Genomic DNA, 16114 nt, shown 5'->3' with positions numbered 1-16114 from the left:
TTTAATTGTTAGTTTTTTCTCTCAGAATAAAAACAAAACCTGCAGACTACTGGATCACAGCGTTAGAGAATGCCGGTGTTCCTTGTGGATCAATTAATGATATTGAACAGGTTTTCAAAATACCTCAGGTAAAAGAGCTAGATTTGATACAAGAATTGTTACACCCAACTGCTGGTTTAATTAAAATATGCGGTAAGCAATGTTAATATATTAATGTTTTTACCATCAAAAATACAGTTCTTCAAAATAAAATATGATGTATTTTTCTTTTTAAATTCAATGCCATTCTGACTCCATGACAGGCTTAAATTAAATTCAAGTCTGTCATAAAGTCAGTTACAAAAATGGAAAAAAAATACTGAAAAATGTGTTTCTTTCAATACAGCGAGTGAATTGAAATAAAAAAATGTTGCTTTCTAATGATAGGCTTACAAGTTTTATTTGATTTATATATATATATATATATATATATATATATATATATATATATATATATATATATATATATATATATATATATATATTTTTATATATATACATGTATATAAAAAAATATATATATATATATATATTTATTTAACTGTAAGAAAACAAATGTTGATTTCTAATGATAGGCTTACAAGTTTTATTTGATTTTTTTTTTATATATATATATATATACATATATATATATATATATATATATATATATATATATATATATATATATATATATATATATATATATATATATATATATATATATATATATATATATGTTTATATATATAAATATATATATATATATTTATTTATATAAAATGAATAAAAACAACTTTTGATGGAACTCTGAGTTTCATGCCTTTCGGCAATCATCAGCCATTGTGTATTTTGTCACTTAAAAACCGTTTAAAAAATTACAAATTAAAATTATGGTGGAACAAGTTCTGGCGTTACAAAAACAAAACAAAACAAAAACAAATAGACGTCAAAGGTATTTAGTCCCCGGTATCAAATAAGGATAGTAAAAATTTCTTTAAATGCCGGCACTTTGATATTATTTCATATCTTTTATTAAGTAAGTTTTCTCCTTTATATGATAATATATGAAATTTCTCGCGGAGATAAAGATTACAAAGTTTTGATGCTTGGTTGTAGGGCTTGCATGGTGCTATTATTTTCCATGTAACAACAGGTTTTATATTTTTCGATTTTAGCGTCCATATTTGTTTGGAAAGTTCAGTGTTATTTTTATATTTGGGTGCATTAAAAGATTTAAGATGGTTGCCATATCTGAATTTAAAAGTGGTTTCACTTATACCGAAATAAACTTTGTTTTTGAATTGAGGATCTCCAGAACTTACAGTGGCTTGGTATACGATATTGCTAGAAAGGCATTGGTCATTTAACTGACAAATTTTTTTATCTATACAGTTGCATTTTTTTGATGTTTCATTTTTATCGCTTTGTAAAATTTTGTTGTTATGTGCATTTATTAGAGACTTGACATTAGGCATGCATCTATAGCTAACCTTAATATAATTTCGATTAAAAATTTTATGAAGTCTGTGTCCTACTGGAAAGTGTTGGTCAATTAAAGCTAAGAAGCGATTTCCAATTTTAGTTTCAATATTTTTACTAAACGGGGAGTTGTACCATATAATTTTACATTTGCAATGCCTTTTTTAATTATTGTTTATTTGCGGTTGGTGGGTGAGTTTTGAATTGTATCCTGATTTACGTAAAGCCTCTTCATACGGAAGAATGGAATTATTGAACACAGTTTCATTTACTGCCATAGTCAATAATCTTAACTCAATATTGCAAGGGATTTCTTTTAATATATTAGGTGGATGATTTGAATCAGAATGAACATAAATAAGTTGGTTATTAGGTTTACAATATGGTTGATAAGAACTATCAATCAGATTCAATGTTACATTAAGGTAATTGACAATATTACATTGGATGGAGATAAGTAGGTTGTTACTTTTAAAAATATGCGTAAAATGCTTTTTGATTTTTTCCATTTGTTGGCCGCTTCTGTTTTCAAAAATAGCAAGTCCGTTGTCACGATACATGCCAAAATTATTTTTATCGTAATGTTAAGAGAGCTGAAACAATATAAAAATACCAACTAATTTGCAAACTTCAGCTCCATCAAATGTTCCCATTGTGACATCAAATAATCTGCCTCTTTTCTTTATCCAAGCTTCATCGTTTTTAAAAATTAAAGATTTTGTTGCATGATATATTAATTTTTTTTCGTCATCATTTATAACAACATGTTGTTTGTTGATTGCATTGGTAAGAGTGTTTTCACTAATAAATGGGTAAAAATCATTTATATCAAAAATTAGAAATTTGCAAAGGTGTTTATTTTTGATTTTTTTAAAACAATCTATAACAAATTGGGTGCTTTGCCATTGATTCAACTGTAGTTTATTTTTTAATTTGTGAGTAATTTTAGATAAAATAACTTTACTAATTCTTCCTACCTTGTTTTTCGAAGGATTTAAAAGGCGAACTGAAGGGTTGTTAATAAAGTTATCCTTATGGTCTTTTTAAGTAAAAAAGCAGCTGGACGATCCGTTTATCTCAATATATTTATACACTTCCTGGTGGATTAAAAGGTTTTTTCCTTCCTTATTTATTTGATCTTTTAATTCTAGCATCGATTTTTTGTAGGTGGAAATAATTGCGTTTGTTAACAGTTTGTTGTATTCATCTTTAGATAATTTATACAAATTAGACGTTTTGTCTGCCTTTATTTTTCCAAGTTTTGACCGCAAACTGTCGGTAGCGGCTTTCAAGTATGCTTTACAATTTATCTTGTTTTGTATATAAATTTTCATTCTAGACACATAATGTGTTTGTTCTAAAGGTTACCACCTTAAATAATCAAGAGTTAGATTTTATTAAAAAAATTTCAAAAATTTAAAATTTTTACTGTAAGATTTAAATATTTTTTTATATTTATATTGTTTAAATATTTTTTCTTACTGATGTAACGCATATTTTTTCACTATTCTCATCAAATATATTTATTATTTATTTACTTTTGGTTAAAAATCTTTTTTGCTATAAAATAGTGCATCTACCTTCTGTATTTAAGTATCAAAAACTTTTGAAAAATTGCAATCACATATACTTAAAGTGATACTCCAGATAAATTAGATACTCCAGAGGAGATAAAATTATCAAACTAAAAAAGTTAACTGTTTAGTAGATGGCCTTTTTCTAATTAGTAGTTGCGGCGATTACGCATTTACGCGATTACGCAAAAAAACTAAAATACAGTCATGTCCCTGTTTTTAGAGAAAATTACTGCAGCAGACAAATATATTGTAATGTCGTGGATATTATAATGTGGTGAATATTGTAATGTGGTGGATATTGATTTTGAATATTGCTCTATTATTTAATAATATTGAGCACTCTTAAACGCACAAGAGTATTTGTATTATTATTATTATACCATAATAATACATTATCTATTTTGTATATATATATATATATATATATATATATATATATATATATATATATATATATATATATATATATATATATATATATATATATATATACAGTGCTTCCATAATGTATTAGCGCACTCATATTTTTTTTACCTAAGTAAACTTCAAATAAGTGTTATTCAAAAACAATAAAAGGCTGATTGATAATTTTTTTTAACTTATTTATAAAAAAGCAAAAATACTAATTGTCAAATATATAAAAGATATTTCTTTATTATTATCTTGAATTTAATTAGAATACAATAAAAGTGATAAAAACAATATTAAAAAGTGTGCAAAAGTATTAACGCACTTACAGTTTTTCAAAGGTTCTAAGAAAGTTTAATATTTTATGTGATCACCTTTGTTTTTAAGGCATGCCAAGACTCTACGCAGCATAGAATCTATAAGTTTTCTGATTAATTCTTGTGGCACAGTATTCCGCAACTCTTGCATTTGCATTTTGAGCTGCACCAAATTAGTGGGCTTGCTTTTTTGTAATTTGCAGCCCACCCAACTCCAAAGATTCTCAATAGGATTTAAATCAGGTGAGCGAGTGTGCTAAGGTATTAGATTCAACCGTTTTTCTTCCATGTATTGCTTCATTGAGCGTGCTGTGTGGCAAGGAAGGTTATCTTGTTGAAATTTCCAGGTGGAGTCAATCTTGAAAACATTTATTGATGGCTTTAAATAATCTTCTAATATCTCTCTATATTGATGTTGATTAAGGCGATCAGTGTAAGATGCGCCAGTCCATTGCTAGATCCAGCAATGCAGCCCCAAATGCCAATTGAACCTTCTCCTCCTTGAACTCTTGACATGATAAAATGAGGATTTTGTTTTTTGTTTTTGTATTTCTTCACAACAACCTTTTTCTTGCGATTAATAAGTTCAAAATTTGACTCGTCTGAGAAAACTTTTCTCCATTGCTCTACAGTCCATGCAGCTCTCTCTTTGCACCATTTTCTTCGCTTGAGACAGTCTTTCAGATTTAATAGTGACTTCTTTGTTACAAGGTACGAATTTAGATGTTTTTTCTTCATAAGCTTGCTAATTGTTGATCGGCTAACTTGATGTGCACCCAACACCATATTCAGGTCTGAGGCGTTTTCCGCTATGCTCATGTTTGGGTTGCGTCTAGCGAGCATAATTGCTTTATTTTCGTCCCTTTCTGATATTTTTTTGGGACAACCAGAGCGACTTTTATCTTTGACTGTTCCAAACTCATTATAGTTTTTGAGCATTGTTCTAACACTGCATTCACTGATTTCAAGCTGGCGTCTGATTTCTTGATTGCTGAGAACACTTTTGTTCAGGCCAACAATTTTACTTGGTTTTACCTTTCATTTAAAAAAAAAACTATTTCAAAATTAAAATTGCTTTTCAATTTATATTTATTTGAAGTTGTCTATAATAAAAAATTACAAGTGCGTTAATACTTTCTGGAAGCACTGTATATATATATATATATATATATATACATATATTATATATATATATATATATATATATATATATATATATATATATATATATATATATATATATATATATATATATATATATATGAGTCATATATATACATACATATATATATATATATATATATATATAGAGAGAGAGAGAGAGAGAGAGAGAGAGAGAGAGAGAGAGGAGAGAGAGAGAGAGAGAGGAGAGAGAGAGAGAGAGAGAGAGAGAGAGAGAGAGAGAGAGAGAGAGAGAAAGAGAGAGAGAAAGGTAAATCAGAATAGTATTTAAAAAAAAGTATTTAACTTTAGTATTTTAAAAAAGTTGCTCAAAAAACGGATTAATATTGAAATTTGTTAATTGAAATGTTTTTTTGGGACTAATATCGAAAATTAATTTTAAGGAATTAATTCAAAGAAAAAAAATCTAGAAGGAATAATATCAAAAATGCCTATACAAATTAATATCAAAATTTAGATTTAGGAATAGTATCAAAAAACTAGCTAATAGGTCGAACATGCAAGGAGTGTTGCTACATCGACTGAAAAATAGATAGAACATGCAAGGAGTGTTGCTACATTGACTGAAAAATAGGTAAAACATGCAGGAGTGCTACTACATTGACTGAGAGTTTGGTTTTGGGTAGGCAGTCTATCAATTTAAATTCACAATTTCAGTTTATTCTCTATTTTGATATTAATCAGAAAAGTCCCTTTTTGAACTTATTTTCTTTGGAGCCATTTTGACCTTATTCTGCTCTTCTTATTTTAGATACAATTCCTTTTTTTACAATTTCAATTTTATTTTCTATTTTGATATTATTCTGGAAAGTCCCTTTTCGAACTTATTCAATTTGGTTGTTATCAATACTGTTACGTGTACCTATAAGAACCTGTATAGGTTAGACAAAAGTTTTATCTTATTTTGTTGATATGAAAAAATATCAAAAAACAAAACTGAAAATTTTTTTTTAAATAAAATGATTGTCTGCCGTAGTCAATGTAGCACTCCTCAAATGTTCTACCTGTTTCCAAGTTGATGTAGCAGCACTCCTTGCACATTCTACCTATTTGTCACTCGATGTAGCCGCACTCCTTGCGTATTTTACCTATTTATCAGTCAATGCAGCAGCACTCTTTGCATTTTCTACCAATTTGTCAGTTAATGTATGCAGACTAAAATAAAATAAAACAAATAAAAATAAGAAATAAAAACAGTATAAAACATTTAAAAATAAAGACAGACACATTCTGCATTTAAAAAAATGAATAGTTCTAGTCAATAAAATTTGTGTTTTAGCAGTAATTTAAATAAACATTATTTTGCAATTAAATTAATGATTTTAACTTTTAGACAACACATAAGTGTTAGACGAAAGTCGAAAATAATTAAAAGTGATGTAATTTGTTTTTTAAGAATTATTTTTTACCTTCCATACTCTCAAAGCCTTAAAGTTTTTTGTTAATTATTCGTTAATTGTTTTTTTTTAATTATTCACATCCCCAAGGCGTTCTCAGCCATGTGGATGTGAGTCGAGGAGGCACTTTTGTGGTTACAACCCTCTCTCAACTCTATAACTCTGAAACACGAACCTCAACAAACAAGATCGCTGTCCAGAGAAACAAGTTAAGCGCAGTATTACCAAGGATGTGGTGGGGATCGAACTCAGAACTTCTTACTTATGAGGCGAGCGCTCTACCACTACACCACTACCTCATATAATACCGCATATATAAGTATTCTCATATATGTATACATATATATATATATATATATATATATATATATATCAATTACGGAAACATGGTTTATTATCGATTCGAATACATTAATACTAAACTATCTATTATTCCACAAAAACAGAGAACTCAGAGGAGGTGGCGTTGCTATTTATGTCATAGATAATATTAAAGCCATCGAGATCCAACGCATAAGTGAAAATCAGGACTGTGAACAGATTTGGGGTCAAATATCTATCAGACAAGAACAAATCCTTGTTGGATGTATTTATCGACCTCCGAACGCATCTACTACTCTTGATATCAATAATTCTATTAAAACAGCCATCAATCTAGTTAAAAAAAAACACATACATGGGTCTGCTGATCATGGGGGACTTCAATCATCCAGACATTAAATGGACTCATCTTGGTGGTCTGTGTATACACAGAAGTAAACTTGCTAGTCGTAAATTCATCGATCTTATGAGCAACAACTTCCTAGTACAACACGTGCACGAACCAACTTTTTCAAGCAACACTCGAGATCTTATCATCACTGAAAATCCTACAAGAATATTTCCAACTAGTATTGGTCCACCTGGTCCACCTCTAAGCTCTTCCAATCTTAACCATCTTCAATCAACTCAGACTTGGAACTATAATATCAGCACATATACTCATAAAAATAAAATGCTAACCAAAAGACGGAGTTATAGACAAGTTAATTATATAAAAATCACTCAAAGTCTTGATTTAACCAACTGGTCAAATTTTTACAAAGATCTGAACATTGAGCAAATGGACTCAAAGTTTTGCCATGTTTACTTAAATCTAATTAAATTACACATTCCTATGTTTAAAGAACGAACAAATATCCAACCTTATTGGTTTACCAACGATTTGAGAAATTTAACTAAACTTAAATATAAGCTCTGGTTTAAAACGTTCAGCTCGGCTGATAAATCAAATGCTATTATCGAATTTAAACAAATCTCAAAAAAATTTAAAAAACAAATAAAATTATCAGTAAGAAACTACAAAAAAAGATATCCAATTCAAATGCAAGTCTAATCCAAAACTTTTGTACTCATACTTAAATGCTCAAAATAAAACAAAATCTAAAATCAAATCAATAAAACTCCAATCTGGCAAAGTTACTTTCGACCAATAGCAAATTACAAAACGGCTAAATGAACACTTTTATTCAGTTTTCGATAAAAGTTGTTTGAATATTGATCATCCACTCTTGATTTTCAAATCAAGAACATCTGCTTATTCAATCAATCTTCTCTCTTGATTTTGATAATTGATGCGCAGCTACAAAATCTCGACTTACACAAGGCTCCTGGTGGCGACAACATCCACCCTCAACCACTATACGAGTGTCATTTCAGCTTCTCTGAAGCTCTTCTTCCGATTGTTCATACCTTTCAAAATGGTACTTTTCCTATATCTTGGAAATCAGATAACATCACTGTGACTTTTAAAAAAGGAGACAAATAAATAACTTCAAATCAACGACCTCCCCGATGCGATGACACACTATGTCAAACTCTTTGCAGACAACTGTGTTCTAATAGGAATTATCAAAAGTTTGAGCGATCGAATGACACTACAAAAAGATTTGAACAAAGTTGTTGATTGGTCAAAAAAATGGAAAATGAAGCTGAATTATGCGAAATGCAAATCGATGGTAATCAGGAAATCAGCAACACCAAAAGTTCCTGTATATGATTATACAATATTTAACAACAATAGGTCTCTTTATTCACTAGAAAAAACTTTTTCTGAATGAAATCTTGGCGTACAAGTTACAAATAACCTGAATTGGAAAGATCACTCAAAACTTGTTTCAACCAGAGCAAACTTCGTGCTTGGGTCTCTGAGGTGGTCATTTAAAATATGGAATATAGAAACAATTTTAATACTTTATTGTTCCTTTTTCCGTCCTCATCTAGAGTATGCGCCCTCAGTTTGGAATCCTTACCACCAATTAGACATCAAACTTACTGAAAAGGTCCAAAGATGAGCTATGAAGCTGGTTCCTGAACTAAAGAACATGACATACCAAGAGAGACTTACAAAAATTGGGTTATCAACATTAGAAGAAAGGCTTAATAGAGGTGATGCAATTCAATATTTTAAAATAATAAATAGTTTCAACATTATCAAACAATATTACCCAAACACAATTGCAAGCTAAATTGGTTTAGAAGGACCAGCGAGTGGAGTAAGGGGTTACCCTTATCGTATTTCTAAGCAAGTAGCTGAGAACTGTGCTCCAATAGAAAATTTCTTTTCAAATAGAATTGTGCCTATCTGGAATCAGCTACCAATAAAAGTCGTCAACGCCTCGTCAGTTAACTGCTTCAAGAACCTTTGATGACAATCACTAAAAAGTGCAACAGCTGCTATAAGCAAGCAAACTGGTTTATTAGAACCTACTTCTAGTGCAGCCTAAACTTTATTATTATTATTATTATTATTATTATATATATATATATATATATATATATATATATATATATATATATATATATATATTATATATATATATATATATATATATATATATATATATATATATATATATATATATATATATATATATATATATTGATTGATTGATTGGTTGTACATATATTATGTTATATTAAAATATTATAAAAACTCTCAAACATAAAACAGTGCTCAATATTACTATAATAGAGCAATAAATATTTAAATTTTGTTTAAATGAAAAACTATTAATAATGTTATTTTTCATTTAAACAAAATTTAAATTTGAGTGCGCTAATACTTTCTGGAAGCAGTGTGTGTGTGTATATATATATATATATATATATATATATATATATATATATATATATATATATATATATATATATTATATATATATATATATATATATATATATATATATATATATACACACACACACACACACACACACACTGCAGACCAAAAGTTTCTAGACACTTGGATTTTGTTTAATTTTTTAATTAAAACTCCCATAGTTATTTCAAAAAAATTCAAATATATTTATTTTATAAAAGATACATATAGTTACTATTTAAGAAAAAAAAAAGAAAAAAATGAAATAAATACTAATAACACTATTATTATTAAACTGTCTTTTTGTCAAAAAATAACCCATGAGTTTTTATCACTTTTTTTGCAATCCGTGGCATCTTATTTATTAATTTATTTATTATTTCGGGTGTAATTGATAACCAGGATTCTTCTAATATCTGCCACAGGTGACAAAAATGCCACAACATCTTTGGATGTTGGGCATTTTTGTCTGACCTTTCTGTCCAATTCTTCCCACAGTAACTCTATTGGGTTCAAATCTGGTGATTGGGCCGGCCAGGTTATGTTTTTGAGGACACTATTATCCTCTTGTTCCTTTATATAGTCTTACATAATTTTGAGGTGAAGCCAGAAGGTATAGCATTGTTTACTAGAATTGTTTTATATTGTTCTTTTTTCATAATACCCTCAATTTTAACTAGGTCACCTACACCAGCTGAAGAAAAATATCCCCATACCATATTTGACCACCATGCTTGATTGTTGGCACTAAACACTCTGGCATCATTTTTTCTTTTGTTGTTCTTCTGATGAAAATTCTACGTCTTTACCCAAACAGTTCAAATTTGGGCTCATCGGTCCATAGTACTTTTCCTCAGTCTTCTTCTGTCCAATTTTGGTGGTCTATAGCCCATTGTAACCTTTTTATTTTATTTCCAATCTTTAGCAACGGTTTCCTGACCGCTATATGGCCAGAAAGTCCTACTTGTCTAAGACGTCATTTTGTAGTGGTTAATGAAATAGATTTTGAATGACTCCTATTAAAGCCTGAAGTTATTTCCGGGGCCGTAAGTCTTTAATTTCTTTTACTCATCAATATTATACTATTATCTTCTGCTTTGTTGTCTTCCGTGGTCTACCAGATCTTTTTTTGTCTTCAAAAATGCCTGTTTCTTTCCATCGTTTGATGGTATCTTGTACAGTACTTCTGGCAACTTTTAATTTTTTGCAAATTTTACGAACTGAATAACTTTCTTTATGTAATGTAATTATTTCAGAACGTTTTGCAACTGTTAAAGAAGGTTTTTTACCCAAATTTTTTTAATTAAATAGTCGAATTATAAAATTTTAAAATTTTTTCAAGATTTTTCAATGCAACCGTCATTAATATCAAATGAAAACTAAACAAAACTAAATATTTTTAATCATTTTAGTCGGCTATCATTATATTATAAATATTTACTTCATGTTTCAACAAATAAATAACTTTAACAAGACCAAACTCTTAAGAGTAATGTAACGCTATATACCAAGTTAAAATAAACAATTAAAAAAACAAACTTATTTATGTAAGTTTGAGGTCAGTAATACCCAATTACTGACCTCAAACTTACATAAACACTTAAAATTAGTAAGTTTAAGTATTATAACTTAATATTATTGATTAATTTAATGATACAAGATAGATTTTAGCTTTTTATATAAAAATATCAAATGTCCGGAAACTTTTGGCCTGCAGTGTATATATATATATATATATATATATATATTATATATATATATATATATATATATATATATATATATATATATATATATATATATATATATATATATATGTAGATGTAGCAGCACTTTCTTGCAAGTCAGGCTATAAGATAGTCGAAGTAGCAACACTCTGTGCATGATTTATATATATATATATATATATATATATATATATATATATATATATATATATATATATATATATATATATATATATATATATATATATATATATATATACAGTGGGTTGTCAAATTATTCAGAACACTGTACTTTTTAAGTAATTTTAAAGTATAAACTACTTTAATGAATAAATATGTATCTTGTAGTTATATTTTTATTGTTTTTATTGTTAGAGAACTTTATTTAGAATATAAAACAACATAATTACTTATTCGTAGCTGTTTATTTTTTTATAAAAAGTTTTAACATAACAAATAGGTTACAATCTTAACAATTTGTAATGCCACCCTTTGCTACAAAAACGGTTTTTAGGCGTCAGAGCATGCTTTCTATGCAGACTTTTGAATTGTGTTGGAGGGGAGGGGAGCACTGGGGTTGCTATGCCTCTCTCTTATAAAAGTTTCTATCAATTGCTGCTTGGTAGTGATGATTTTTTTGGCAATTTCCTGTTTTGTGATCTCCCAAAGATTTTCTATGGGGTTCATCAAAATTTGAAATGTTGATTCGTCGGAAAAGCAGACCTGTAGAACATTTCAAAGATATTGTAAAATTATTACCCTTGAATTTTACTGGTTCCTTACAATATTATAAATTACTCTACTCCAGTCTTCAATAGTCATATGCTGGTATTTTCTAGTCCATTCCAGTCGCTTTTTTTTCATGGCTCATTAAATTCTTTCATTTCACGACCCATTAAATTCTCTTCAGCCAACCTTCTCTGAACCGTCTTTTCGGAGATGGTAATTCCTTCATTGTTTGTCATTGTAGCTAGTTAAGCCACACTTTTTTTTCTGTTTTTAAGACAGATGTCTCTACTTTTACGGTCACAACGAGGAGTAGTGATCCTTTTTCTGCCACTTTTGACGACACGATCTGGCTCTAGAGGCACATATGTATCAATTTTTATTTTAATTCGGCTCACTACTGAAACAGTTGCAATTGCTGCTATCTATCTCTCTCTGAGAATGTGTAGAATGAAGAAGTTAGGTTTTTACTTCCTTACTTTTTCTTTGGGTCTGGTTTCTTTGAGTCTGGAGAACTTGCCCATACTAAAAAAATCAATGAGAGGTGAGAATGGTTACAAGTCAGGATTTATGCACTAAAATTAGCAAAAATAATAAATTATTAACTGTAACTAATTGAGCTATTAACCAATACTTAGGTTTCAATATTTCTGAACTCAAAAAACTTGCAAAAAATTGTTCCAAAAATAAATAATTGAAATCAATTTTGAACTTTCTCCTGACACACTTATCAACAATTGACAGCTAATTGAGTAATAACCTAACTTTTTGACAGATAGGGTGGACTGACACAATTGCCGCAGTTTAAAAACAATCATAGCTTTATTAGTAACTAAAATACACAAAAAAAATTATTTAAAACAATTTATTTGATTGCAAAAGTCATTTAAACTTTAAAATTACTTATAAAGTAAAGTGTCCCTAATAATTTGGCAACCCACTGTATATATATATATATATATATATATATATATATATATATATATATATATATATATATATATATATATATATATATATATATATATATATATATATATATATATATATATATATATATATATATATATATATATATATATATATATATATATACACACATATATATATTTTTCAAATATCAATTAACGCCGTTGAAGGCGATGGTAACAAATTTACAGTCAATACTGTTTGTTAAAAACTGTCCGTAATACTCTATTAAAAAGCTTGAACTAATATGTTTAACAGTTTCTTTGCATTTCCACTGTTGAAGTTGCCTTTTTTGTTCAATTAAATAGCTGATAGTGTCAGCTATTCCTGATTTAAATTCTTTTTGTTTATCTTTTATCATTTGTTCAAATATTGTTTAAATATTTTCATTCATTTTAATAATATCAAATTCTTTTTTGTTGATCCCATTATTTGTATATATATATATATATATATATATATATATTATATATATATATATATATATATATATATATATATATATATATATATATATATATATTGCATATGTTATATATTTCAGTGATGATGCTTGACCATTTTCTATATATTATTTTTTCTTTTTTCATGTTATGACTGATTTCAATTAAAATTTCTTTTGTTATATCGTTCTTTAATAATCTTTTAAAAAAAAAACCATTTTGTAATTTCAATTTTTCTGTTTGTTCTCTCTATTTTACGTGCATTTAATATCTATGTCGATTTTGTTCTTTTGTTGATACCAAGAAATACCTTTAATTGAAATTGATTCAGTTGTTTGTAGATTTTTTTATATATATATATAAAGTTAAACACTCATTTCCATATTATAAAATTGGTCGACAGTATATCTTGTATAATTGAATTTTTATTTTTGGATTTATTTCACGTGAATAGATACCTGTATTTCTTGCGGCATAAATTGCTTTTGTAAAGTTCTTTTTTCTTTTTTCCAGGTGAGTAACATTCTTTGTTTTATGGTAAGACCTTTGTATTAAATTTTATATACCAACCTGATGCCGACATCTAAAAGAATGAGGTCGGTAAATAATTGCCGACTTTATTTTTCCTAATTCCGAGGGTTGATATATATATATATATATATATATATATATATATATATATATATATATATATATATATATATATATTTATATGTATATATAATAAAAATATATATATATATATATATATATATATATATATATATATATATATATATATATATATATATATATATATATATATATCTGTTTGTTATATATAGATAGGTAGATAGATTTTTGTTATATAAAGATAGATAAATATAGATACAGATATACATATGCAATAACGTCCAAAGGTTTATGTATAGGCAAAAAAAAATGAATTTTTCAAATATTTTAGCACATGTAACACTAAAGCCAACATTAAATACCAATAAAAAGGTTTTCAGGTTTACAATATTGTTTTGATTAAATATTGATTATTTAATTAACATTTTTAAATTGGTTTACAAAATAACAATTTTTGATATATTCAAAAATTTACAAACAAGAAATCAATTTCTTCTTAGGGCTTTTTCCAAATTTATTTACACAATGCAAACAACATTTTGTAGTAGAAATGAATGATTTCATATTAACGTCTCATTTGAACATTTATATTATCAGCTTTCAAACAGGTATACGCTAAGTATCAAGAGCTTTTTTATTTGATGTGTTGTTTTTCATGGTCTTTCCGGTTGCTTTGATTGCTCTTTGTAGATCCAGTACGTTCATATCTATTCATAATTTGTCTAACAGCAGACTTTCTTTTCATAAAGATGTGCTGTCTTACGAAACAAATTTTAATTTTGAACTGATCTCAAGTTCAACTTTTTCCCAAGATACATTTCTTAGGTTTCATGATCTCAATCTTATAAAAATAAATTTTTTTAATAATTTCTACAAAATACTTTAGTCAGAAAAATGTAGAAAGCTTTAGTTAGTCTACAAGTTAGTATATATATATATATATATATATATATATATATATATATATATATATATATATATATATATATATATATATATATATATATATATATATATATATATATATATATATGTTACTTTTTGTTGCAGATATGTTATGAATATGATACTCTTTATTACAGGGCCTGCAGTGGATTTTAACGGAAAATCAATTCTTCAAACACCACTTCATCCTCCGTTGTTAGGAGAACATACTAAACATGTGTTGAGCGAAATTCTTCATTATGATGATGGAAAAATAAACGACTTTCTTGGTAAAAATGTGATCTCTACTCTGAACTGAAAGCTTTTTTATAATTATATGTATATGTGTGTATTTATATATAAGGGTGTTTCATATTTTAACAATTTTTGAAATTAAACTCGCGAATCGATTTATAAATTGACCATTTATATGAAAATAAGTTTGAGCAAAAAAAATATATATATAATTTTTAGGGTCCCCGCCAGTTCGATTTTGGGCAAAAATGTTTGGTGTTTTTAACGCGTGACCTTAAAATTTATCCTATAAAATTTTTTATTCTTTTAAATAATATATGTTGGATTGAATATTAATTACATAAAAAGGAGCATGTTGAAAAAATGAAGATACGCCACCTTGTTATAAATTAGGTTTTTGTAAACAAATTTTTTTTTCTTTTTAACTAATTTCAGAAGATTCTGTAAAATAAATTCTTAATTTTTTCAACGTGCTTATTTTATGTAATTAATATTCAATACATCATATATTATTTAAAAGAATAAAGAATTGTATAGGATAAATCTTAAGGTCCCCGTCAGCCGTTTAAAAAACTCAACATTTTTGCCCAAAATCAAACCAGCCCTAAAATTTATTTTTTTTTGCTCAAACTTATTTTTATATAATTTATAAATTTATAAATCGATTCGTGAGCTCAATTTCAAAAATTGATAAAATATGAAACACCCTAATATATATATATATATATATATATATATATATATCTATATATATATATATATATATATATATATATATATATATATATATATATATATACAGTCAGAGAAATAAGTATTCGAACAAAACATTTTATTGTAAAAAATAAACTTTGTCAGGTTATTTCAGAAAAACATATGTTTTTGATAAATACTTTTATAATTATTCTAAAAGCAAATTTAATTACGATTTTATGTTG

The 16114-nt window shown here is 27.0% G+C and overlaps 1 protein-coding gene across 1 annotated transcript in view; it reads left to right on the top strand.

Moving 5' to 3' along the window:
• The window catches only part of LOC100199476 (succinate--hydroxymethylglutarate CoA-transferase), a 38794-nt gene extending 23431 nt beyond the window's left edge, over positions 1–15363 (top strand). Inside the window, exons 10-11 of the mRNA XM_065791428.1 lie at positions 26–192; positions 15080–15363. Coding sequence (XP_065647500.1) covers positions 26–192; positions 15080–15240 — 328 coding nt within the window. The 3' untranslated portion in view covers positions 15241–15363. The remainder of the gene's footprint in view (positions 1–25; positions 193–15079) is intronic.
• Positions 15364–16114: the final 751 nt, after the last annotated feature.

Source organism: Hydra vulgaris, chromosome 02 (genome assembly GCF_038396675.1).
Source record: "Hydra vulgaris chromosome 02, alternate assembly HydraT2T_AEP".
Classification (NCBI taxonomy): domain Eukaryota; kingdom Metazoa; phylum Cnidaria; class Hydrozoa; order Anthoathecata; family Hydridae; genus Hydra; species Hydra vulgaris.
This window is presented reverse-complemented; position numbering and strand designations above follow the sequence as displayed.